This window comes from Aythya ferina (genome assembly GCF_964211825.1).
Source record: "Aythya ferina genome assembly, chromosome: Z".
In the NCBI taxonomy this organism is placed as follows: Eukaryota; Metazoa; Chordata; class Aves; order Anseriformes; family Anatidae; genus Aythya; species Aythya ferina.
Window position 1 is genome coordinate 1,946,195 of NC_140299.1, and position 25,591 is coordinate 1,971,785.

A 25,591-nucleotide genomic window follows, 5' to 3' on the forward strand; every position below is an offset into this window, starting at 1 on the left:
TCCGCTTCACCATAGCAACGGGAGAGGCGGCGGCGGCCATGACGGCGCGGAGGGGCGCGGGGTGGCGGCGGGAGGTGCTGGGGCCCTGCCCGCACTCTGTGGCGCTGGTGAGCGGCCGGGAGCCGCCACAGGGCTTGGAGGCTCCAAACGGGTGCCTCTTGGTGTTGGGGTTGGCCGTGGGGCCAGCAGGAGGCGGGTCCGAGCTCGGGCTGAGGGCGTGTGGCCAGGTCGAAGGGGCGTAAGGCCGTCAGGGGGAGACAGCTGAGGTGGACAGGTTGAGGTTTAAGCTGTGAGGTGGGTAAACGGGCGGCTTGGAGCTCCTCGAGGCCTTTCGTGACGCTCTTGTGCTGTTTTTTGGCTGAATATGAGCCAGGAGCGTGCTCAGGTGGCCAAGAAGGCCAACGGCATCCTGGCTTGTCTCAGAAGCAGTGTGACCAGCAGGGCTAGGGAGGTGATCGTCCCCCTGTACTCAGCTCTGGTGAGGCCGCACCTCGAGTACTGTGTTCAGTTTTGGGCCCCTCGCTACAAGAAGGACACCCTTATGTACTCGGTCCCCAATTCAATTAAAAAAAAATAAAAGGTTGTAACTTCATCACTGCCATTCTTTCTGTTACAGAGAGCCAGGCCTCCTAAAGAGCGAAGAAATGACAATTTTGTCCTGGCCCGCAGAGACAGAGAAGAGGAGCTCCTGGAATACGCCACTCTCCTCAAGCTCTACAACCGCTGCCGCAGCGTCCACGAGTGGCAGCAGCGCAACGAGCAGAAATGGCTGCACAGAGCCGTGCAGAGAAAGGTCGAGGCGGCGATGCAGGAGTGTCAGGCAGGGATTGATGACAGAAGAGAGAGGTAGCAAGGAATGAGCCCAAATCCGTGTCCGCCCGGCTGTTTTCCACTTAATTCTGTGCTTAGAGGGGTGATTATGGGGGGAAAAACACTCGGCAGAGCTTGATTTTAGACGTTACCCCAGGTGTTACGGCATGGTCTGTGTTATTAAGCAACATAAAACGAAGAGGAGCTTTTGGGCTCTTGTCACTAGTACAACTCACAACAACAAAACCCTAAAAACCGAAACCACAACAGCACTGCGCTGTGCCGAGCTTCGGAAAGAAGTTTTCTCCGTTATTCTTTTGACAGCAAGCGGCTGTGAGCTGCGAGGAAGCCGCTGGGATCTTCTGGCCCTGCTCAGCGGGGCCACCTAGCGCGGGCTGCTCAGCACTGCGTCCCCTGCCGGGCTTTGGTGAGCTCCAGGCACGAAATTTCGGGGCAGCCTGGTGCTGTGTGGGGCCATTCTCGCCTAAGGGCGGCGTAAATGCGAGTGGAAGAGCGCGGTTCCTTACTTAATCACTCCACAGATAAATTATTCTGGTTTTTATTCGAGGGTTTTCTTCCCTTCAGGCTTCGCGAGCTTCTGGAGGCCGAGGAAAATAAATATTTTGCTGAGATGGAGGCGTTTGAAGAAACCCTGCTGGAGAGGCAAGCGAAAATGAGGGAGCGAGCGAAATTATTGCGGGAGGAGAGGGAGAAGGAAAGGCAGCAGCTGGTGGCTGAAAAACGGGAGCAGCAATTCAGGTGGGTCCAGAACAACATCAAACAGAGTTGGGGGAAGGAAATCCTAAAAGGCAATTTAACAAGAAGGTGACAGAAAGCGCAGAAATCCTTGTCCCGTGTGAGAATCCCCTGCCAAATTGGATGTTTTTGTAGTTTTTGGGTAGAGTTTTAGCTCAGTGGTATGAAAAGAGTTCCTGGAAGATTTATTTGGCCTAAATCCTGCTTCTTAAGCTCATATATGGCAAGCCCTTGGGAAGTTAGGGTTGCCCAAGGCTGCTGGCTTTATTTATTGCCCGCTTTTCCAGAATAAAGCTGTAGTGCAACCTGAAATTCCCTGCCCAATCCTCCTGGATGCCAAGTTTGGCAACGACCTTTGAAGTCGTTGAGATTCGCGGGTGCTCCTCGGGTCCCGAGGCCTTGGCATCCCGTCTGACTCGTTCAATTCTTGGAAATCTGCTCGGCTGAGGGATGAAAATCGCGTTAATGGAAGCGGAATCATTTGAAACGTCGCTTCCGAGTCTCCCACGGTGGTAGGGAAATCTGCAGCACCTGCTTTTTTTTTTTTTTTTTTTTTCACCTAAAAATTGGGGCTTTGTGTGCCAGCTGTGACCGAAATCTGCTCTATTTGTGGCGCCGCTTGTTGCTGGCGTTCTTGGGAGCCAGATAAATAGGGAACCTGACGCCAGCCTGCCCTTTTCCTGTGCAAAACTGAGCGTTGAACCTTGTGGGAAGGGGTGGAGCGTTTCATCGTGGGCTTGAGCGGGCTTTTCTCTGCCCCGCGTTGGTATCTTTAACAAAAACCAACCTGCGACATCTTAAAACTGGCATAAAACCTCCAGCACCTCCTTTTTTTTTGTGGTTACATCAGAAGCATTCACGCAGAGGACGTTGTTATCGCAGCGGCTTTATACAACAGCCATAAAATGAATAAATAACTGGGAGGGGTGGGGAATAAACGCAGCTTGTCTTTGGGAAGCGGCTCCAGGCGGGCACGATTGGGGCGTTAAGAAGCTTAGGGTAGCAAAGTGAGGAAGCAAAGCAGCCATCTGGGAGAGCAGATGTTTAAACCTCGCTCTCAAAGCCGCTCGAAAGGAATTCCTTTTGATGAAATCGAGCAATTCCAGAGGGATTTCGTTGTAAAAATTCGACCCGTGCCAAGCTTTGATTGAACTTCTCTTCTTCTCCGAGAATTCAATTAAATTCAGATGAGTTTAGAAAGGTGAAAAAGAAGAAGTCATTCTTTATCCTTTCGCTGCTGAGAGAACTTTGAACCCGCTGCGTTCAGGTGACACAGTTCTTTCTAACGATGCGTTTCCAATCTTAATTATGGCAATGTTTTTCCTCAGAACAGTTGAAAAACATTTTTCATGAATACCAATTAGTCCTGTGGTCCGTAATCACCATTAACGATTACCTGGGAGTCGGAAGAAGGATCCCAGGGTTAAAAATGTGTCCTGGTTTGAAAACGGTTTGAAAAACACATCAAATGGGTTTAAAAACACATTAAATGGGTTTAAAAACACATTAAAAACACAAAATGGGTTTAAAATGGGTTTAAAACCACATTTTTAGAAATGGTTGTTCATGTTAAATTTAGTTTGGTCGTTTCTTTTCTTGCAGCTTCTACGAAATATCCCACAAAACTTCCGATTTAATGCAATTCTAGTGGTTCTTCTTCAACAGTGGAACCTAAATTTCTGCTCTTAAATGGTTTTCAGGTTGGGACTGAGCTTTCAAGCGACCTGTAAACTAGTCTAGGTCTTTACTTGAATGAAGAGCAACCTAAATGTTTGAACAAGTGTGTTTTATACGTTAAAAATATGCATGTGCATATAAAAAACCCACATAATTCATGCTCTGACTCCAGAGAACGATGCGATGAGCTCCGCGCGCAGCGGATGAAGCAGCATCAGAGGGAATTGTGCACGGAGCGGCTGGCCCAGCTGACTCTGAAGGAGGAACTGAAAAAACAGCAGCAGGAGGAGGAGGAGATGTTCGCAGAGCTTTGGAAGGAGGACAGGTTGGCTAAGGAAAGGCGAGAGGCGGTGGATATGCAGAAATCATCCAAACAGAAGCGGGAAATCCTGGACGTCCTCGGCGCCCAGGTAGCGGTGCTCAGCGCTCAGAAAGAGGAGGAGAAGCGGCTGAAGGAAGAAGAGGCTCGATTGCTGGTAATTTCCAGATCACCCTCAATTCAGTACTCTTTGAAAATCCCTTTTCAGTACTCTTTGAAAATCCCTTTCCCCCCTGCAGGGGGAGCTTGCAGTGTAGCTGAGCCGACTTCGGCGGAGCAGCATTTAGCGTTGACTTCGTGATTTATTTCAAATTTCATCTTCGTTTTGCAGCTATCGGTGCGTAGCAATTGACTGGTCACGCAGGGCACCGAAAGATAAATATCCCACTGCTTTTTTAAAAAATAATGACAGTGAGGAATCGGAAGCTCTGAAAATCCTGGTTGTAAAACATCAAAGTTCTTATTCCAAGCTCGACTGCAATGTTTCACTCGTTTAAAATGATGCAGAAAAAAATTCTTTTCTTGTAACGACTTCTAAGGAACTTCCAGATCCTCCGAAACTAAAACCACTTCTACTTAACTGGCCTTTTGAGAGAAAAAAATAGAAGAAACAGAAATAGAAAAAGAAGTTAGAATAGGAGACTTCGTAGCTTCCCCTGAAGACAGCTGTCTTGAGCTCCATCAAGAACAGAAGTTTCTGGTGAAGTGGTTTAATTTCTGGAAGAAACAAAAAGCTTTTTTCTGATGCGTTTTAGGAGATTTATTTACGCTTTGAAGGAGCCATAATATTTAAAAAGAGGTTAAGAAAAAGCAGCGTATACCTCGGAGAAAGCTGAGGCCTTGTTTTGGACACCTGTAGCTAAGTTAATGACGGACATGTGCTGTTAACAGCTTGTTCGAGCGCAGTTCATGCTTGTAAACTTAGCATAATTCATGAGTATTCATGATTAAGTTACTTTATTGGTGCTGTTTTGGGACTTTTTTAGCTAAATAATCTTGAATACGCATACACAAGTTTGATCTCAAGTCTGTATTTTTATTTTTTCATTGGTTCTTTCTTAAGAACTGAGCTTTATTGTCCGTTTTTCTGTTCTTTCCTGTATAAAGCGGAATGATTTGAGGCCAGGAAAATTCAACAGCTGCCCGTTATTTAATTACATCATAATAAAAAGAAGCAATTACTCACTTTATGCCCAACAGAAATGTGCTTTGAGCAGATAACATCCAGAAATGGGAGGAACACGCGGTTCTGTTACTGGGTAGAGGTTGTGGCTGTGTTTAAAGAGTTGGATGTAGATTAAACGTGCTGCAGGGATACAGATTTCTCCGAAGAGATGTCTGTCTGCCTGCCTGAAGTATTTGGAGTGTGGTTGTCAGGCATTCCTGTGATAATTAAAAGAGAAAATCCTGAATTTTTAAGGAGCAACGTGGTAAAACATTCGTGTTTTAACAACTTTAATGGACGACACTCTCTAAAATTCTTTTTTCTTAGAAATAAATGGTTTTTAATATTTATCTTTGCTCTTCGGTGTTCCGAATAAACTCATCCTAGTAGTCACTTTGCTTGAAGCTGGCTATTTTTCCCTTTTGTAGGAAGAACAGCAGCAGCTGCTGAAACTTGAAAATGAGAAACTTCAAATGGAGAAATTACAGAAGCAGAAGGAATGCAGGGAGATGTTGCTCGGCGCAGCAGAGGACAGGAGGAAGCGGCTTAATGAAGAAAAAGAAGGCGAGCTTGCCCTCGAGATGAAAACCTTAGAAAAATCGCCTTGGAAACCTGAGGAAGACCCCGAGGAGAAAACCAGGAGAAAAGTAAGGGCTACAGGTTTGAATTGTGAACTTTTGGGACAAAACCTCAGCTGGACTAATTTTGTTGCTCTTTGTGGAGCCGCACAGTGTAAACGAGATCAGACACGAGACCTTTTCTGTGATCAAGTCGATTCTTTTGTCACATAACCTGTTGCCTTTCTTCCTGCCAGCACTCTGCTTTCCTAAAAAACCCCATTATCTCTTAAAATCACAGCAAGGACTTTAAATCCCGTCTTGCAGGCAGCAAAGCTACCAGGCTTGATGAAAAATTGGGGGTTTATAGCAAATCCTGGCCTCCTGCCCCTCCACGCTGATTTCCTTCTGCATAAACCACGTGAGGTTTTTAGTCCTTACGCTGCATGGATGTAAGGGAGATTAGGGAAGATTTTGTCTGTCTCCCGGACCTGATTTATTAAATATTTGTGATTGCAGAGGAAAGTAAATATTTGCCACGTTCTGGTTTATTAGACAGCCAAGAAACAGTTTTAAATGTTTTATTATCAGCTGGATATATAAGTGCAGAATTTCCCGTGGAATATCTCGGGGAGGCTACGAAACCATGGACGTGTCTCACTTTTTGCACCTAGAACAAGTAGATTGCCCAACTTGGAGGTGAAAAATGATTTCAGAGTAACTAAGACCGAGCAGGGTGCTGCGTTCCTTACTCTGCACGAGGTATTTGGAAGCTCACGTGGGTTAGGGATGTTTTATAAACTTTTTCTGTGATCAGAAAACGCATTTCTGCACGGCTCTTCTGGGCTTGGAACGCAGCTCGAGGTTTCTGCTTCCCACAGGGGCCACAAACCGCCGCTTCTCTTCACTTTTTTTGAAGTGTATCTTTAAATTCTTGAACTCAGATCTGCAAATGTGTGCGTGTGTTTGCAGCAAGAGCTGTTCAAGGAGCAACAGGCTTACCGGGCGCACCTGGCTCAGCAGCTGGAGGAGGAAAAAGAGCGAGAAAAAGAAGTGGACAAGCTCCTCGAGGAAGAGAGGGCGAAGGTTTGGGCCAAGAAGGCTGAGCAAACGCGGTTGGAAAAGGAGGCTAGAGAGCAGCTCCTGAAAAACGTCCTGGATACGAGGCAGCTCCAGATTGAGGAGAAGAGTAAGTGATAACAGCTGCTTGTACACCAAAATTACTGCATAAATGTGAAGCTTCCCATATTTTTGGGTGCCTCCTCGGAAAGGACAAAGCTCAGGCTTGCTGTTTAGGCTGAGACTTTTTAGACTTTTATCTTCTAAAAGTCTTTTTGTGTTTTTTTTTTTGTTTTTTTTTTTTTTACAGTGCAGAGAAACGCGAAGGAGCAGGAAGAGCTCGCTCAGGAGAAGCAGTTACTAGCAGAGGCCGTGGCAGAACTCAAACGCGTGGAGGAAGAAAAACACGCCAGGTATTTTTCCTTCTGCCCGTTGGCTCGGTGCATTGCGGATCAACCTTTTTGAAGTGTGTGGGTTGGAGAATTCGCGTTCGTAATTAGCTTTGTAGGAACGCTGGGGAGGTTTTTTTTTTTTTTTCCTTTCCCTTTTTTTCCCTATCGGTTCCCGACTGCGTTTTTCTGTTTATCAAACGGGTCCCCTCGCGTTCGGAGCCGCTGAGACGCGAGGAGGGAGGCTTAATGAAAGGTTAAGTCATTGCTTACCCTCCTCAGCTTATTGCCAAACCTCACCCACACGCCTCCCTTCAACAACCGCGGCGTCAGGCAGCAAAACACCAAAAAACCCACCAGACCCCAGCGCCCAGCTGCGTGGCTTTCCCCTTCCCTTGCAGTTCCTCGGGGCGAGGACGTTTTCATTTCGCAGTAGCCGCAACGTTCCTCTGGGTGTCGTGCAAAACCCAGCACCGAGGGCTTTATTTCTCCCGTTCCCGTTTCCCTTTTTGGACTTCTGCCCTTTCTCCACACCCGTTTACGGGACGTGACCGGGTAAACTCCTTCCAGAGCCAATACCTCTTGCCTCAACTGATACATTTCTTGAAAACACATCTCCTGGATGTGGCAGATACCTCACCCTCTGCCAGGAAACATCCCTGATTTCTTCTGCCAGCCATTTCCCACGGCGTTAGCACAACGAGCCTGCGCCCTGCCTCGCCTGTTGGCAGAAACCCGTTGTTATCTCCGCCACGAGGGAGTGGAAACTGGGCGTGAGGCTGCTTCAGCAGTGAGCCAGAGCCCGGGGAGGACTGAAACCTGACGCATTTGCTCCCCTTTCTGCCACTGCGAGGGGCGGAGGAAGGCGTGCTGATGGCAAGGGGTGCTTCTTGCTCTTTTATTTCTCATTAAGCACGAATTTTGCGGTCTGCTCTGTAAAATACGACAGAATTTGTGCTCTGAACAACGATTAATTTGCTTGTAGTCGCACAAGTGAGCTCTCAACTCCTAAGACGAGTTTTGAACCTTCCTTTGGTCCGAGGTTGAATGATAACAGATTAAAAAAAAATGTTTTTTTTCTTTTTTTTTAACCCAACACTTCATAAATAATCTATTTCCCTGTCGTTTCCAGGAAACTGAAGGAAGCAAAAGAATACCAAGAGCAGCTCAGGGCTCAGATTGCCCATCAGCAACGGGCCCGTGATGCTGAGGAAGAAGAGAAGAAGCAAGAATACGAGCTGGGCCTAGCAGAAGAGCGAGCTTACCAGGAAAGGATCCAGGACGCTCTCTCAAGGCCTGACGAGAAACTAGCAAAAATTCACCCTTTGAGAAGAAAACTCACGTCTACCTCCCAAGATCACTTAACCATGACATTTTAACTCACTCTAGGTTGCCTTTAAAAACCTTTTCTAGGCGTGTTTGTAACCGATTTGGGTTTGACCCCTCTCCGCTGTGACACTCAGAATATTTCACTGGCAAATACAAGGAATATATTTTTAAATTTTTTTTTCCCCACTGTGCTTTTTTCTAAAAAAAAAAAATAAAAATCAAAGCGTGTGACGTTTTAATACAAAAATACTTCATGTTCTCTGCGGTGTGATGATGATGATGACGTGAAGGATATGCAGGCGTTATTTAAAATTAAAAAAAAAAAACAAAAAATTGTAGAGGACGTTCAGCAAACTTTTATTAAAACACCTTTCGAGCTGCAAATATTGGCAAAACCTTTTTTTTTTGTGTCGAGACAAAAGGTGCTCGGCGTTTTATCTTCCTTTTCCTTGTTAAATCTACGGAGCTATTTTATTTTGGCTAGGCAGCAGAGGGTTAATACTGCCTCGTGCGTATTCTGACAGCTGCTGGATGACTTGTGGAATATCAGAGTCCCAAAACTGGTCTGTGAAACCTCTTTTTGGGCAGATATCATTGTGTAGGTCTGAGGTTATCATTTTTCTTGGAAAAAAAAGGTGATTATTTATCCTTTTGGTGGCAACTCTGCCTCTTTGGACTGTCTTGGATCGCCTCCGGTGCCCCAGTCTGAACGTACGGGTGCTCGGTCCCACGTTCTGTCATCTTTTAAGGCAAAGCAGCCTTAAAAGTAGTTAATTAATGGCCAGATTGTGGTTTTTTAAACGTTTCTTCCACCTTTTTCTTCCTCCTCACCTTCTGTTTTCAGGCTTTAGCTGCCTGTTGGTGAATTCCAGCACACTTGGCTGCCTGTTTTGTGGGGATATGAGTGGAGGAGCTGAAAAATAGCTGGGATTAGAGCTCAGGAATCCCTGCTGAGGTAGTTTCATCAATCCAGAGAGCCCGGGCAGCCACAGGTCTCCGCTCTCACCGCTAGCTCAAATTGGCAGGATGATTAAGAGATTAATTTCCTGGACTGCTACGGCCCCGCATAAGCGATGTAGATTTTATTTACTGCCCTGCCCCGTGTTTGGAAAAAAAAAAAAAACAAAAAACAAAACAAAACTTCTCCTGCTGTGAAGTTTTGGGGCCAAATTTTGGGGTTGTACGCGTTTACGTTCGCTACGGAGGCGATGAGATGAAAAAAAAAAGGGATTTTCGTCTTGCTTCCTTTACTTTTCCCGGGCTGCTTGGGGTTTCAAAGGGGGGATCTGAATTAGGACTCGTATTTTTCAGGTGGCTGTAGGCAGAAATCCATCCCAAAAGCCTTCCTACACCTCCCTAAAACCCAGGGGGATGATATTAATTGGAAATTTTGCGTCGTCACCCCCAGCTCTTCCTTTAATGCCCCCTAATAATGGCAAATAAACGGATTCTGGTTATGGGGTGAGCGAGGACGAGCTGCTCCCTGCCACCCCGGGGAGGGCACGCGTCTCCTGTGTGCTTCCCAGGAAGCTGCTGGCTCTGTTTTGAGGGGAAAAAGAGGGAATCTGGCTCCTTTTCACACCTTTGATGTGAACGGGAGAGGTTTTAGGGTCGCTTCCCCTTCAGTATTAGGGGTTTCCGTCTCCTGAGGGGATAACCTCCGGCAGGAGGAGGGAGAGGCTGGGGGAAAAAAGCTTGAAAACGGTAAAAGGGGGGGGGGGGGGGGGGTGATCGTTAAAGGGGGGTGGAAATAAAGGGGCGACGGAGATAAAAGGGGGACGGAGATAAAAGGGGGGGTGATAGTTAAAGGGGAGTGATGCTAAAAAGGGGGATGCTGATGATGAAAACGCTGATAACGATGATAAAAACGGTGAAAATGATACTAAAAACGGTGAAAATGACAAAAACGGCTGCGACAAAGAAAAAGTAAAAATGAAAAAGTGGGGAAAACCAAGGTGGCATCCCATAATATGGGCTGGGGCGAGGAGCCGGCACCCAGGAAGTCCTGCGGAGCAGCCGAGCCTTTTACCTGAGCGGGGCGCGGCGGAGGCGGTGCTGCCTCCTCCTCCTCCTCCTCTTCCTCCTCCTCCTCCTCCTCCCTCTCCGGCTGCGGGTGTAAAGGTCGCTCTGTCGCCCTGTCGCCCTATAGGGCCGGCAGCCCACCCCATACCCCCCCAAAACCCTAAAAAGCCCCCGCGAGCTGCCGGCCCCATGCCCCGCGCCTAGCGCTGCCCGTGCCCGGCCATGTCCGCAGCTCAGCTCTACACCAAGGTGAGCCGAGGGCTTTTTTGGGGGAAGATCGGTGGCTTTTGGGGTCGTTTCGCTCTGGGGAAAAGGGGGCAGCAACTTGCCTGCCCCATAGATCCCCCCCCCCCCCTTTATCCCTCTCCATCCCTCCCCTTGCGCCGCACCCGCGCCCCGACGCGCGGCTCCCCGCGGGGCTCGCCGGGGTTTTTGGGGGCAAAAAAGGCGATTTTGGCGCCGTCGATCCCAAAAGGGGCTCGAAAGGTGCGGCTCCGAGCCTCTCCTCTTCCCGTCCGGGAACTTTTTTTAGGGGAATTCTTCCCCTCCTTGCCTGAAACACGGGGCTTGGGGAGAGGGAAGGAGGAAACCTCCCGGCGGCGGAGCGCTCCCGGCTTCCTCGGTGGATTTCCCTCCGGCTTTGGCAACTCCCAACAAATCCCAAATGCTTCCTTTTTGCCTTTTTTTTCGCTTTTTTTCCTCTTTTTTTTTTTTTTTTCAGCAGCGGGCGAGGCCGAGCCGCTTCCTCCTGGCGAGCAGGGAGGGGAACATGGCCGATGGGCGAGAGAGGAGCCCAGATTTGTGCCCCACGGGAGGCTGCCACCCAGCCCGGGGGCTGCTTTTAGGGCTAGGAGAGGTGGCACTTGGATTTTTTGGGGCTTTTCTGCTCTTTTTTTCTTCTCTTTTTCTCTTTTTTTTTCCCTGTTTCTCCCCTCGCGGCTCGCTCCCAGCAGGTCGGTCACCGCTCCGGATAAGCAAATGGCATTTGCATGCCAGGGTGGAGGTGAGGTGCAGGGGAAAAAAAAAAAGAAAAAAGGAAGAAAAAGGGGGAAAAAAAGTGCCCTTGGGATTGCCCCTTCGACCTGCAAAGGGTTTGGGGTGACGCCTGGTACCGTGGAGCCACCGTTGTGGGGTCCCCTACTGCTGTGGGGACGTGCGAGGAGAGAAAAGTTTTTGGCTTTAAAATCTTTTTATGCTGGCAGATGGAGAGATGCCAGCATCGCCTGCTGTAATAACGAGGATTTTAGGGTTTTAAGGAGGATTTTTAAGGGTTTTCTTCCCCTGAGCGCGGTCAGGGTGGATGGGGGGACGCTGCTGGGCTGGCAGCAGCCCTTTCAAGGAGTGGTTTTCGGTCTCCCAGCTCCAACTTCGCTGCGGGTTCCTGCTCCTGCACCCAGCTCAGGCAGCCCTTATGTAATTTGGGGTCGGGCACCGCTTATTTTCGGGTTTCTTTTCGGGGCTGCCCACGCGGCACGGCTGCGGGATGAATGGTGAGTTTGGCGGCTCGTCCTTTGAACCCCTTGTGAACGTGAAAATCCCCGGTGGATTCAGCTGACCGATTTACTCCCTTTTCGGGAGCCCTCCTGAACCAAAATTTTGGGTTTTCCACGGAGAAATCTCCGGGGGGATCCCAAAAGGAGATGGGATCAGATGCATCTCCATGGCCCCGGGGAGGAGGCTCACCGCGAGCGCTGCTCTGTCCCTATCTGTGGGCAGGTTGTAATGCTCGGGTTAGCTGATTATGAACTTGATCATTCGATTAATTAGCCCGGGTTGTGCATTTTTACTCTAACTCAATTAGGTTTGTGTGTTAAAAGGGTGTGAGGTGCCAGTGGGTGATCCCATGGCTGTCCTGCGAGGCACCTGGGATGTTATGGGGATTCGGTAACCACCCTTGTGCTCCGTTTTCAATTTATTTTTAATCATAACGAGATTCCTGATGAGCTTCGGGGCTGATCCAGGGCATCAAGGGGAGGTTTTGGGGCAGGGTTTGGCCGTGCCGCTTGCCCATCAGCGGGGCAGGTTGGAGCCGTGCGTGGTTCGGGGCGCAGCTTCGGCTGAGACCTCTCAGAGACCTTCAGCTTCCAGGTGAAGCTCGCAGGAGGTCTCCTGGGCCCTTGTGGGATGAGTAGAGCTCATTTAGTGCTCGTTAAGCCACGCTGATAAACATTTTACCCCGAGGAGCTTAGCAGGCAGGAGAGGAACCTGCCCTGGAAACATCGGCAGCTGTGAACTCCTGGGGAAGGCCCTTTTTGCATCCCATGACCCTTCAGAAGGCAGGGCTGGGGTTTAATAAGGAGATAATTAGCAGCTGTGCCTAATTAGGAGCAGGTGAGTGGCTCCCAAGCAGCCGGTGTGCATCAAGCTTCAAGCACGTGGGGCTCCGCGTTGGTAAATAGTTTTGGGGGGAGAGCCCGGGTGGGTTTTGCTTGCTCCTATTCCTGTGCCCCACAGGAATTCGGTGCCGCTGGGCCCTAGCGGAAGAGGGAAGCGAGTAGGGGAGGCGTGGAGCCACGGAGGGCTCCCTTTTGTATAAAAATAACGAAATAAGAAATAGAATAAAACGTGTCCCAGGTGGAGAAGGGCTGGAGCTTTGCGGGACCGAGCGCCGGCACCGTGCTGGGGCTGCTCGCGCGCTCCCACCGCGGCCCCGGCTTCCTCTTGGCCTCTTGCTGATGCTGCTAAAACGCAGCCAAGGCAGCTCAATCCCTCTAAGCCCGGGCAGATGCCGGCGTTGTCCCATAATGGGATAAGAGGGGAAACGTCCCTCCCTCCGCGAGCTTCGCCTCCAGAGACGCTCGGATTTGCGGCGTGGGGCTCGCGGTCACTGCAGGGCCGAGCACGTCGAAACTCCTTTGAATCACCCCGTGGATGAGGTTGTAGAGAAAGGAGCAGAGAGCCGGGCTTGGCCTTGGGGTGGTTGTTGGAAGCACGGCCCTAAAAGAGCCCGGCTTCAGCTCGGGGGTGGACTTTGCACCCTCCGAGGCGCAATAAACGGCCGATAGCGGGGGGTTACCCTCTGCTCTTCGACCTCTTCTGCAAACAGCACGGCTGGGATCAGGAAAAGGACTGCAGCAAAATTCGGAGCCCTGGCAGGCAGCGGAGATCTCTGCTCTTCGCCAAGGACGGGGCTTCTCGCTTGGGGTTGCCCGGCTTTGTCTTCTTGGGGATGGGCACCCAGGCGAACCTGTGTCCTCGCCCTGCCCCTCCATACCCTTCCGGAGGCGTGACGTGCTCCTGGGATGTGTTAAACGCGTTTAAAGGCTTGTCTGGTGGCTGAATCACAGCCCTCGCTGCTCCGAATGACATGTTGCATCCCAGGAATGCGCCCTAACGGGTTGCGCCTCTTCAAACCCAAAGACCCTCGGATATGTTTTAGAGTCCCTCTTCCAAATGTCCAAGGGCAGCACTGGGAACGTCCAGCTTGGTGCAGAAACCCCACGAGGATGGTTTCTTGGGGCCGAGGCAAACCTTTAGCTGCCTTTTTGTCCCAGGGAGCCGGAGCGCCGACGTGCTTCTGAGCAAATCGGTGTCAAAAAAAAACGTGGAAAATGAATAAAAAAAGGTGTGGGGTGGCACTTGGAGCATACAGGAAAGCACGAGGCGAGGCTGCTTTGCTTTTTATTTGCTATTTAACCTGGAGATGGGGTTTGGATGTGGGAAGGGGTTTGCCCATGTGCTGAATTTTGTAGTTGACGTCCCCGGCGAGTGGAAGGTACCGCAAGGCAGCGAGGGGATGCGGAGATACCGAGCTGGTAGGAGCGGTGACTTTCAATCTAATTCAGTCTAATTAAGCCGAGTGCCTCCCTGGTGGGTTTCTGCTTCTTAATTAAACTCTGAGCTCTGCTAAGGCGGGCGCTGCGCTGGTTTTGGGGCAGGGAGCGGGGCGGAGGAGCGGTACCCACCGAGAGCTCTCCTGCAGGGTTTTTATGGCCCTTGGCTTTACAAACGCCCTGGCCAGAGGGATAGGAAGGCTGAAATACCGGGGTTGAAATGTGCTCGGTTTTCTTTTTCCTTTTCCTTTTTACGCCTCTTGTCATTTGGACCCATCCCAGGTGGGGTGACAACTGGTTCCTCCCTGCGCAGTGGCGAGACGAGCCCTTACGTTCCCCCTACCCCGCTTTCTTTTTAAAAAGGAAATGAATAATTAAAAAACAGGGTGTTTTAAGCATGTAAATCCAAATATCAACGTGTTTCATGTGAAATTAAAGCTCTGGTGCTTTCCAGAGCTCAACAGCAGCCACCCTCCAGCCCCGCTGTGCTCGGAGGTTTTAGGGGCACGGTCCCGCGATGCTGGATGGAGGCGAGTGGCTTTGTGGACCCTAAAGGATCCCTTTGCTCAGGGGAAACCCGTTTGATTTTCCAGGCTCTCCGCGCTCTCACGGTGGTATTTTTATTTTTTAATTGGAAAAAAAAATGCTCGCAGCCCGGTGCAAAGTTTGGGGTCACGTGGAGTGAATGAGCAGAAGGCAAGCCCGGCTGCTGTTGGCTAAACTTTGCCCGGCTCTCATCTAATCGCTCATTTGGGCTTTAAATAATGGCCAGGGTGACCCATTTTTTGCTGTCCCTGTGCTAGGGGATGCCTGGATGTCGTAGCTGGTGGAGGAAAGCGAGAAAATCCCCGAGACTTCGGTGGGCGAGCGTGGATTTAACTATTGAATCTTTCCATTCATAACTTGGTGAGGTTTCGGCCTCTGGAGGTGGTTTCTCATCGTTACGCATTCCCAGAATCAAGTCTGAACGTTTCTAAAGGAACGAAAACAATTAAAAAAAATAACATAATAATAAAACCATTTCGTGTTCTCCGGTAATATTTTGGGGGCAATCCGCTTGGCAACTCTTTTATCCAGCCTGCCATCTCTCGCCTGAGAAACCTCTTTGATGTGGCTCATTCAGGGGAAAAATGGCATTACACGCCGCCTCAATCACTCAGATGTCAGCGAGGATATTGCCTTGGACTAAGCGGGGGAAATTTGGGAAGGTTCAGTAATGCCGGGAGACGTGACCCACTTTTGGAGAAAAGTTTTTTTTTTTTTATCAGACCGCGGAGCTTGTGCCGCGCGACGGGGGAGGGCGAAACGTTTCGCTGGGGAGGAATTAGGATTTCCTCCTCTTAATTGTGCTGGCCCTATTCCAGCTGGAGGACGGGTTTCCCGAACCCCGTTCTTTCGACAGCCGGGTTAAAAGCTTCGAGCAGCTTTACCAAGCAGAGCAGCGCTTTCCCCGGGTTGTTTTAGCAGCACCTGGCTTCATCCTCTGAGAACAGGTTGGAGGGGCCAGGGATCAGGTTGAGCTGCTTCCCGGAGAAAAAGAGCCCTTGTGCAAAGCCGTCCCTTGGGGATTCTCCCCGGGACGGCAGCCGAAATGTCTTTTGGCAGCCGAAATGTGTGAGGGAGGCGAAAAGGCTGGGCACGGGCTTAAATTTGGAGAGCCCCTGGGCGCTGCCCGTCTCAATATCCCGTGAGGAAAAGAGGCCAGGGTGTGCATTATTCATCAAAACTGAATCTCAGCGGCTATTATAATTATTTAGTCATTGGTTTGAGGTTATTTTATACTTTATATTAGCCTTATATTCTTTCTATCAGCCTTCTATCACATATATTTTATATATAAATGAAGTGTATAAATACATGGTGGGCTTTTCTCTGAATTTCTGCAGGACTGCCCCGAGTTTCTCTCACATCCCATGTTTTTTTGGGGGTATTTATCTGTTGGTTCGTGCGTCCTGCTGCTGGCTTTTTCTCCATCCTCCCGCCGGACACGAAGGTGCTGGTGGGTGCCCTACGAGCAGTCGTTTAGCAAGAAAACCAGGTACGAGGCGGACAAGTCTCTGCAGATCCACACAAGAGGCTTGGGGCAGGCTCGGGGCAGGGCAAACGAGTGCCTCGTCCCGAGAAAACACCCAGAAATACCTTTCTGAAAGCTCCCAGCCCATGGCAGGGCTTTTGCCATGGTGGGGAGGATGAGAAAGGTGGGCTGGTGGACGAAAGCGCGCTGATGGAGGGCCAACGCTTCAAGGGAGAGCTCTTGGAGGCACCTTGGGCGAATTTAAGTGGAAAAAAAAAATAGCTTTAATACAATTTCTCCTTCTACCTTACTGCTGGAATTCTTTAATTATCGCTACCAAAACGCCTCTTGCTTGACTCCTCAGCGATCGATGCGTTTCCCACCAGTTGTTTAGCAACGAAAAAGCCTCCGGGGTGGCCCCTGAGCCTTTCCAGCTCCGTTTAGACAGGGCTGAAGAAATGAAATCAATTCATTTCCTTTTCAAACCTCCTTTGGGCTAAGCACGTGCAAAAGTGAGGCTCCGAGAGGCTTTGGGAAGCTGAGCGATTTGAGAAGGATGCAGTGATTTGCACGACCTCTCCTTTCTGCCTTTTGGGGTTTTATGGTGAGCAAGAAGTGGGGATCCCAAGGGTCCCCATTGCAGGCGGGTGTCCTCTGGCCAGCTTGGGGACACCGCAGTCCCTTGGGGTGGCACAGGCGGGTGGTGGCCCTGATCTCAGCTGTGAAAATCTCCTTCTGAGAGGCTGCCACTGTTGGAATTGAGCATAATAATTAAAAGGCAGCGATCCACAGGTCTCCAAACAGATTTTCTTTTGGTGTGTCTTCTTCGAGACCGTTCGGAAATACTGGACCATCCTATTTCTTCCAGCCACGTGTAATGAGACTGGCACGAAGCCCACTGCAGAGAGGGGAAAAAATAGAAGCATGCTTTCATTTTTGAAGCAAAACACCCAGATATTTGTCCTGGTGCCCACCTTGTCGTTGGCCAACGTTTGTGTGTGAGCCTTTCTAGCTGCCCGGGAGGCTGCGTTAGCGCCCAGCAGCCGAACAAATCCCGTCCCTTCCTGTGTAATGCTGCTCCTAATCTGCCTCCTGCTGAAATCCAAATCAAATCATGAGGCAGGGGTTGAGTTTAGTCACCAAAACCTCTGCTTCATCTGGGTGGAATAGCGCGAAAGGCTCCGAGAGCGTTGGGTTGTTCCAGTTGTGGTTGGGTTGGGTGCAAATGTTGCTTTTCCCCCTTGGGTCTTGAGCCAGGATTTGGAGCCAGCCACCAAGCCGAGCACAAATAACGCAAAAACCACGTTGGAAAAGTGTCCCCAAGGGTGGGACACTTGTGCCAGAGGTGAGGTTGTAGAAGTAGAGGCTCTCCAGACTGGCTGGGGACTTGGGGCTCGGTTTTGGTCACCCGGTGGCTTTGAGCTCATCCATCTTCCCCAACAGCTCCTCGTCCTGTCCAGGGTTGGCTTGGAAAAGAGCTTTTGGGGAAAACTGTGAGGAGCTGGTGATGGTGGGAGGTTCAACGTGCTCGGGATGTATCGGTGCCGGGAAAGGATGGAGGTTGGGGATGGAAAAAGGACGGAGGGGAGGATGCTGCAAATGCACACGCACAAAAAAAAAAGTGCTCCCTTTTTTTGCACAGCATTATGGATGCTTGAGGAAATGCTTTCAGCTCTGGTCATAACAGCCTCTTCTCCCCAGCGGCTATTCATTTAGGGTGGGAAGGCTTTGGGGTTTCCCAGCTTGGGAACGAGCTTGCGAAGACGCCTTCCCCTCTGCACGATCCCTTGGCCGCGCGTACGCACGAGGAAAAGCACTTTTATTATTGACATTCCGTAGTTTTGCCATCCGGGCGGACAAAGGGATACGAAACCCACAAAGCTTTTGATTTTGTGGCTGCCTCGAGGCGGGTACGTCCTGATCCCCGACTATTTCGGGCATTTCTGGAACGCCTTTGATCTCCGGGGCGCCAGGAGGAGAGATCAGCCCGGGGAAACTGGGGCGAGGAGCAGGGCACGAGGAAAGGCTGTGCCCAGCTTGTCCTGCTCCTTTCTCCCTAGCAAGGTGAAAAATAGGGCTCCTGGCCATACCACCTGGGGGTATTTGCTATATTTACATATTATTTAACTTTTTAAGACAAGGACCAAACCCCTCTGTTTTGCAACACTGTCGGCATCGCCTGGATTTGCCCCAAACTCTTGTGTTTTGAGCAAATATTTGAGGTCTCGGCCCCCCACTGGTTATTTCTTTGGCACAGGGGGGAACTTTTAGGCTGCCAGGGCAGAGTATTTATTGAAGTTGGAATTGCAGCGTTTCATAAAAAGCTTCTTAAAGGGGCTTGGAAATTAAATTCCCTGCTTACCTTGAGTTTGTACCCTGCTTTGTTGGTAGCAAGCCAGTTGTATACCTTGTCCGGGAGAGACCTGATTGAAAATCTGCTTGGAAATCAGACTGCTGGCTTATAATTTACCCCCAAACCTCAAATTAGGACTTTTATTTCCAGGCTGACACAATGTTTTAGCAGCTCTGACTTTACAATGAGTGGTGGATTGTGTCCGTGGGGAATTAATTTATTTCTGACTTAATTTCTTGATGTTTCGAGCTTTTTTATTATTATTTTTTTCCCCGTCTTTGAGCTTTTCTTTCTTTCTCCCCCTCCGCAGTACACCAGGGTTTGGATTCCTGACCCCGACGAAGTTTGGAAATCGGCCGAAATTATCAAGGATTACAAAGAGGGAGATAAAAGCCTCCAGCTGAAGCTTGAAGATGAAACTGTAAGCTTTTGAACGTTGTTATTCTCTTCGGTAATTGAAACTCTCAAATTAATGGGTGGGGAAAAAAAAAAAAAAAAAGCCTGAGCCATCTCACATTTTTCAGAAAACATTTTATATGCTTCTCGCTGCCTCATCTCTTGAAGCTCTCCCCTGCTTGTGTTAGAGGAGGCTGCGAGAAAAGCCTTTGACCCCCCTCAACTCCTTTCAGCCTCTGGCAAAGCTGTGATAGCAGAGCAATTTTATTTTTATGTAGCGGCAGAGATGTTGTTAGGAATATCAGGCTCTGGGGTTTTGCTGCTGAGCAAATTGGAAGGAGTGAGGCTGGTGGCACCTCCTTGAGACTGGCTACCGATGGAAAATCAAACAGGACATGATCCTACATTTAAAAAATACTTTTTTGGGGGCTATATTTATTCTTTGTGCATTAAAAATAAATAAATAAGCAGGAGAGAGGCTGGGGCACAGTGGCTGCTGTCTGTCCACCTCCCAGAGCTCGTGGGCTGGGACATCCTATAATTATAGGGGCTGCACGCGGAGTTCACCAGGGGGATTTGGGTGTTTTTTGGGAAGGGAGCAGCCGTGCCATGCACCTGCCACGAGGTGCATCCCACCTGGATGAAGAAAAATGAGTATTTTCGTGAAGAACCTCACCTAAACCAGCTTTCCTCACTGAGCAAGCAGGGTTTCCTTTATCATATAACAGATGATCTGCTCTGTAGCTAAAACATTTTAAGAGAGAGGTTGCTTTCTCCAATTTGGAAATGCCCCGAGGATGGTGAGCAACTCATGTCCTGTGCCAGCCACCCGTTTCCACGCGGGGAATACTTTTTCTTTCTGACTTAATGGGAAGATGGAGAGCAGGAATGAGGCACGCTTGATTAGGCTGCTCTTCAAAACAATTCTGCTTTCAGAGCAGCAAACGCGGGCCAGTTGCAGGACGTCAGCGCGCTGGGCTTGAAAAGGAAGGGATTTGTGGTGAAATGCGTGCCTGGCGTGCTTTGGCTCTGTTGGGGTCAGTCCCTGCCGTGCTCGTTGTCCTCCCCATTTTCTCTTTCCAGCAGGAGGCACGTCGGTGGGTTGTCTGCAACCAAAAAAGCACGTCAAAGCCCAGCATCCGCACGTGCCAGTTCAGCTCCCTGTCCCCTTTATCTCTTTTAGAGCTGAAGTTGAGTTTAGATTATTAAATTGAAGTCTTCCCTCCAAGTTATTTTGTGGTTTTCAACTGTAACACGTAGCTTTTTGTTTTAAACCTTGTACCTGTCACTCGACGTTGTGTTGTACCTTGAGTCAGAGCAGGTTTTTTTTGGTTGGATCACATCTGTTTCTGTCAAACAAGATGTGAAGGGATACAGGAGCTATTTCCTTTAATAATTCCTGCAACACCTTCTTAATGCTTTTCCCCACAAAGCCCTGCCTGGATCCACATCGAGTTGGGCTAGAGAGCATCACCGAAGGGGAACCGTGCAGGTGTGCGTCAGATAAAAAAAAAATTCAGAGTATAAATAACTTCAGGGGAGTCAAAGCTGTTGAAAGCAAGCCTTTTGTTCCTGACAGCCAATGTGCATTACCCAACGGGTTAATGCTTCCCTTTTGTCCTTGCATTTTAAGTGAATTTTCACGCGTTTTGTGGCTGCTGGCTGCATACAGCGTGCTCCTTCCCAACGACGAGCTCAGTTTTAAATATCACAGGGGATCCCTGGTGTGCTTGCCATTAAGATGGGAGGCTGAGTGCAAACTCTTGAAAATTGGCCTCGGCTGCGTGGGATTAGAGTACAAAAGCAGCCTGAGATCTTCAAACACGTCGTGTGAGCCTGTCCTTGTGCACGTGGGGTGATCCTTGTGCAGTTGACATAGGCAGCGATCCAGTGGTGGTTTCCTTCTGCTTGCAAACTGGATTTCTCCCTTTGGCTGGGAGCTGAGCGTGGGGACCCCTTCTTGAGACACTGATTTATTTACTCCACTGCAAAGGGAGAAAAAAAAAATACACTTTTTTCTTTAGTTGGTGGCTCTGCTGCTCGTTTGGGGCTGGGCCAGGAGTACTTGGCATATGGGCAGCCGTATGCTTCAACGTTATCACCCGGCTCTGCAGAAATTCAAGCAGCAGGGACTCTGCTTCTCCCTGTCCTTCTCCGCCTGAAGGGGTGCAAGGATTTGAGTATTAACGTAGCCTGAATTAAAGATGAGCTGAGAAATCATGCTGCTGGGAAGAATGTGGTTTACTCGGAAATGAGGCTGTCCTTCAAAGAGCATGAAGACGCTTGGATCAGCTGGGGTTTTCTTTATGGTTCCTGTTACTGGCCAAAGGCTTTTTGCCCCAAGCCTGGCCTGAAAACAACCCAGGTGTGCTTGGGTTGGAGTTTCTGGACCATCCCTGTCTCCTAAGACCATCTGTTGGCCATGGTCATCTCCAAGCTCTTTAGCAAAGGGGTTCCTTTTCTGGATCATCCAGGTCCCTGTAGCGTTTAACATCGGAAGTCTTTAATTACAGTTAAAGTAGAAGGTACAGGCATTGCATTTTCTCAAGCTGGAGTTATCCTTGGATAAATTATAAGATATTAAAGGAGCTGTCGGTTTTTTTGTTCTCACGTCCCTCGTGCGTGTCTCTTCAGCTCTACGAGTACCCCATTGACCTCCAAGGCAATGAGCTGCCTTTCCTCCGCAACCCCGATATCCTGGTGGGAGAGAATGACCTGACGGCCCTCAGCTACCTGCACGAGCCTGCGGTCCTCCACAACCTCAAAGTCAGGTTCCTCGAGTCCAACCACATCTACACGTACTGTGGTGAGTATTGTGGTGGGGCCGTATCCAGGTCTTGTAGGCTAAAGGCTCCTTCCCAAACTCTTCTTCCTCGGATAAGTTGGTCATATAGCACGTAACGCCCCGCTGGGGTGAAGGCTGCTCTCTGAAAATTGATGTTTGAGGACGTCCAAGTGTCCAGACCATGTGTTTATCTCCTGGAAAGCAGCAGGTTAGAGCACAACTACTCAGAAACCTCTTCACACCATGAGCAAGAGGCTGTGCCATGAGTAAGGTCCAGGACTGTGAGTTTGGGGTGGGTGGGAAGCACACGTGTGGCCAACAAGCTTTGGGTTATACATATCTGGGGACAGGGGACATAGTACACGATTCTTGGTGGAAAAGCCTTATCAGATGACTTTGAGGCCAAATTAGAGGTCTGTGGAGAAAAAGTAGGACCTAGCAAACCACAGGAGAACAGCAATGTGCCAGGAAGATGTCTCCAACTCCATGTCCATGGCGTGTTTTCCTCCCAAAAGAGAGTTTCTTGCTGTAACGGGTTTATAACGGGGACCAGATCTATGGGATTTGGTGTCCCAGAAAATTGCACAATTTATCCAGTCATGAGAAGAATTACAGAACGCAATTCTGTAATTACGTTACGGAAGAGCAGGCAATAATGATGTTCAGTTAGCGGCGTTGCCGAGCATTATTTTTTTTTCTGCAAGAGAAGCTCCTTTCTGGAGACCTTTCCATCCAACATTTGTGATCTCCAAAGAAAATGAGTGTTGATGGCAGAGGTTAGCAGCGTGTGGGTGGAAAAGACTGCAAGACACACCTTTTCTTGATGATTTTTGGGGTCATCAGACTCTAAAATTCAGAGCACGAGGAGGCCAGCTGCAAACTTGGCTTTGTCATCCCTGGGGAGAGAGGCCAGCCAAAATCATTCGAGGCAGCAGCTACCTGTGAATGGATAGCAACAGCTCACAACCCTTATAATAAAAATAAAATTAGGAATAAAAAGCTGACTCAGCCAGTTTTCTGCAGTTAAGCAGGAGAATATTGAATATTGAACACTTTTGCTGGCACTTGAGATCATTTTGCTCACAGTGCTGCAGATTAAAGATTGCCCAAGAATCAGTTTGCGTGGCAGGGCATGTACAGCTGTCATGAGGTGGTGCATTGTAGGGTTGTTGAGGAAATGCTTGGCACGTTTCTGTAGAGCACTGCCCTTGAAAAGACGTTAAGCCAGGGGAAAGTCCGCCTTTGCACGATGGAGATTATTTTCTATTCATTTTCTATCTTCTGTTCATCTTTCTCACCAGTTTCATGTGCCTCCTCTGTAGCTATCCTGCAGCTTATTCCCTTGCTATCAAACCGCAGCACTTTGACGGAGATGCCGAGATAAGAACTAGGAGTCTTTCCCATTCCTTTCTCATTTCTTTTCCCCAAGCATCATATTAAAAAAAAAAATAAAAATCAATTGAAACAACTAAGGCAAGCCCTGTAAAGCCTGAAGCATTAACTCCAGGCTTGCTTTGTAACCTATCTGTGTATTTATCTCTTCTAAGGCATTGTCCTCGTGGCCATCAATCCCTATGAGCAGCTGCCGATCTACGAGCAAGATGTCATCTATGCCTACAGCGGCCAGAACATGGGGGACATGGATCCCCACATCTTCGCGGTGGCAGAGGAAGCCTATAAGCAGATGGCCAGGTGAGGGCTGCTCAGTCAGATCCCACAGTCGGATCAAAACTAGGGAATTAAACGTGGCAAATGCACGGTTTTGAGTTAGGAGGCACCTCTGGTGGTACCTGGAGATATTTACGGGTCTGCAAAAGCAGCGCCTTCCCCAGATGGATGCAGTGTTTTGCTTTATTTCCGTATTTATCGTGTTGCTGAGGACAGATGTGGGATTTTGCTCTTATCAGATAAGCCGTGATCTGCTTTAGGCAGCTGGGATGCACGTGAACATGGTGGGACTATGAGTGCCTGGGCAGGACTGAGGCCTCTGAGCGTGTTAAATTGGTGTGAAACCATCACTTCTTTGGGTTGTCTTAATTTTCACGTGATTACATGATGTCCACCAAGGGGGATGTCTGCTGCTTGGGGTTAGAGGTGGGACGGGGAGGAGGGGGTGAGGCTTTGGGAGAGTTGTCCCACAAGCACAGGAGTGGTGTAGGACCACAGGATTTGCAGAAAAAGCTGGATGCACCTTATCCAAGTAGGGTATGAAGAAGGAGAGACTGCAGGTAATGCTTCCCAGGGACTGAAGGAGAGATCTGCCCATTGCAATCCCAACTCAAGAAAGAGCATCTGGGTATCAGGTAGCTGATAAAAGGTGAGTTTTTGGCAACTCACTCGAGACTGCACACCGAGGAACCGCAGACCTTGTTCATTGAGGACGAAGAAGAGCTGCGTTCTTCACCCCAACACCTCTTGCAAAGCATAAATCCCGGGAGAAGGTCATCTTCCTTGTGTGCCCCCAGGAATTCATGGACAGAGTGGAGACAGGTCGGCGTTTTGCAGAAAATTCCTACGCAGCAAGCTGGAGCAAGCAGGATTTTCCTTGCTGCATTTCCAGCTGCCTGGGGAGAAGGGTCTGAAACGAGCCACGAGGGATTTCAGATCCTGTGTGGGTGTGGGTTGCCGATGGAGGAAATTCTTTTTCCTCCCCCATCTGCAAAAAGCACTGTATAAAAGGGTTATCTACCCCCCAAAACATAAAAAAAATAAAAAACTGTGGAGGTAACCCATGCTATTTATTGAAGATACTGCACAAAAAAAGACGTAGGTGAATGCATAGGATCTTTGGGGGCTGTTTATCTTAAAAATGGGCAACTTCTGTCCTTTTGTTTGAAGGCAGGGTTGGCGATCTCAGTTTATTTCCTTGCTGTTGTTATCATTTGGGGAAGTGCAATGCAATTGTATTCAATCCTTACATTTTTATATACTGCTATCCATGCAATTTAACACTGACACGTGCTTTCAGTCCCCACTTCGGGGCTTTAAGGGTGTTCTTGTTGTGGTCAGGCTCAATTTGAACGGCGTACTTAAAACGTTTTTAATCTTCCCCTTGCTTTATGGCCACTAATCCTCGGAGCATCCAGGAAGAAGGAGGTTAAACATCACTTCTCCGGCGGAGATGCGGCGAGTCATTGACTCACGCCGCGACGCGGAGAATTAGTGTCGGGCAGGGATTGACCCTGATAATTGCTCCTGGGGTCTGGCTCTGCCCTCGTTTGCTTCGGATATTATTTTTTTTTTTTCCCTCTTTAAGGTTTTTAGTGTGAGTGGCTTTGCTCTCACTGCTGAGATTGAGATGAAGTTGTTCAGCAGTTGGCTTAAAGCTCTAGCGATGGCTTTCGAAAGAGAAAAGAATGGAGACAAGAATGGAAGAGTTCCTATATGACTTAGGTCTGGAGAATACTTCAGAAATATTTCCAAAGGCTCTTGGTTGCATCCACGTGCACCAAGATATCCTCCATCTCTTCTCACCAGTCGAGTGCTGCTGGTGGTAGAAAGCATCACTGTCCTGGGGCTCAAACCCTTGTACAACGTCCTGGCCATGGGTTTTATCACTGGGTTTGGTGTCTTTTGGGGAATGTTTTGAGTTTTGAGTGAGACAAGCCAGAGGGAGGAAGGAGCCACACCGCTGAACGAGCTCCCCAGGTGGAACTGATCTTGGCCTCCTCCAACCAGTCATGCTCTTGTATCTGAAAAGGCATGGAAAAATGTCAAAATTGGTAACAAAAGGCCTTAATTATGAATCCTAGATTAAAAAAAAGCCCGGGGTACGAAATGTTACCTGGTGGCAGTGCTGATTGGATGCTAAATAATGCATAATTCTGCTCTTTTGAGCATTATTGGCTTCATTCAAGTGAAGAGACTCCCTGCCTGGTGTGGTTTTCATCTTCTGGCTTAAAGGAAAAAGCCTGGGGCCAAGTTCCCCGAAATGTGCGAACTTGGGCAGTCCTGCTGAGATGTCAGAGAAGGGTAAGAAGCAATAATTACTGAGTGACTTCTAGGCAAGAAGTCCAGCACTGGAAGAGTCCAGACTTCCCTGTTTATTTAATTGCACAGGGGATCAAATGACTTCAGCTATTTCCTAATTTTAGGGTGCAGGGTTTCATCTCCTGGTGTCTCTGTGAACACTTGGTGATGTTCTGGAGATGTTTAGGGTGTCTTTTACGCTTTAGCTGAGAGGCATC

The 25,591-nt window shown here is 48.9% G+C and overlaps 2 protein-coding genes across 3 annotated transcripts in view; both read left to right on the top strand.

Annotated features, from left to right (window-relative positions):
* Window positions 1–14: 14 nt before the first annotated feature.
* On the top strand, window positions 15–8,445 carry LOC311427028 (cilia- and flagella-associated protein 53-like). The gene is made up of 8 exons (XM_084503961.1): window positions 15–107; window positions 617–846; window positions 1,396–1,569; window positions 3,416–3,719; window positions 5,156–5,374; window positions 6,257–6,473; window positions 6,654–6,756; window positions 7,865–8,445. The coding sequence occupies exons 1-8, from the start codon at window positions 39–41 to the stop codon at window positions 8,109–8,111; spliced, it is 1,563 nt and encodes a 520-aa protein (XP_084360087.1). The 5' UTR covers window positions 15–38; the 3' UTR covers window positions 8,112–8,445.
* Window positions 8,446–10,207: 1,762 nt separating this feature from the next.
* LOC311427556 (unconventional myosin-Vb-like) overlaps window positions 10,208–25,591 on the top strand; it is a 69,231-nt gene continuing 53,847 nt past the window's right edge. For both annotated transcript variants that reach the window (XM_084504993.1, XM_084504992.1), the window contains exons 1-4: window positions 10,208–10,332; window positions 18,534–18,644; window positions 21,254–21,425; window positions 22,952–23,096. In XM_084504993.1, the coding sequence (XP_084361119.1) occupies window positions 10,306–10,332; window positions 18,534–18,644; window positions 21,254–21,425; window positions 22,952–23,096 (455 nt within the window). In that variant the 5' untranslated portion in view covers window positions 10,208–10,305. The remainder of the gene's footprint in view (window positions 10,333–18,533; window positions 18,645–21,253; window positions 21,426–22,951; window positions 23,097–25,591) is intronic.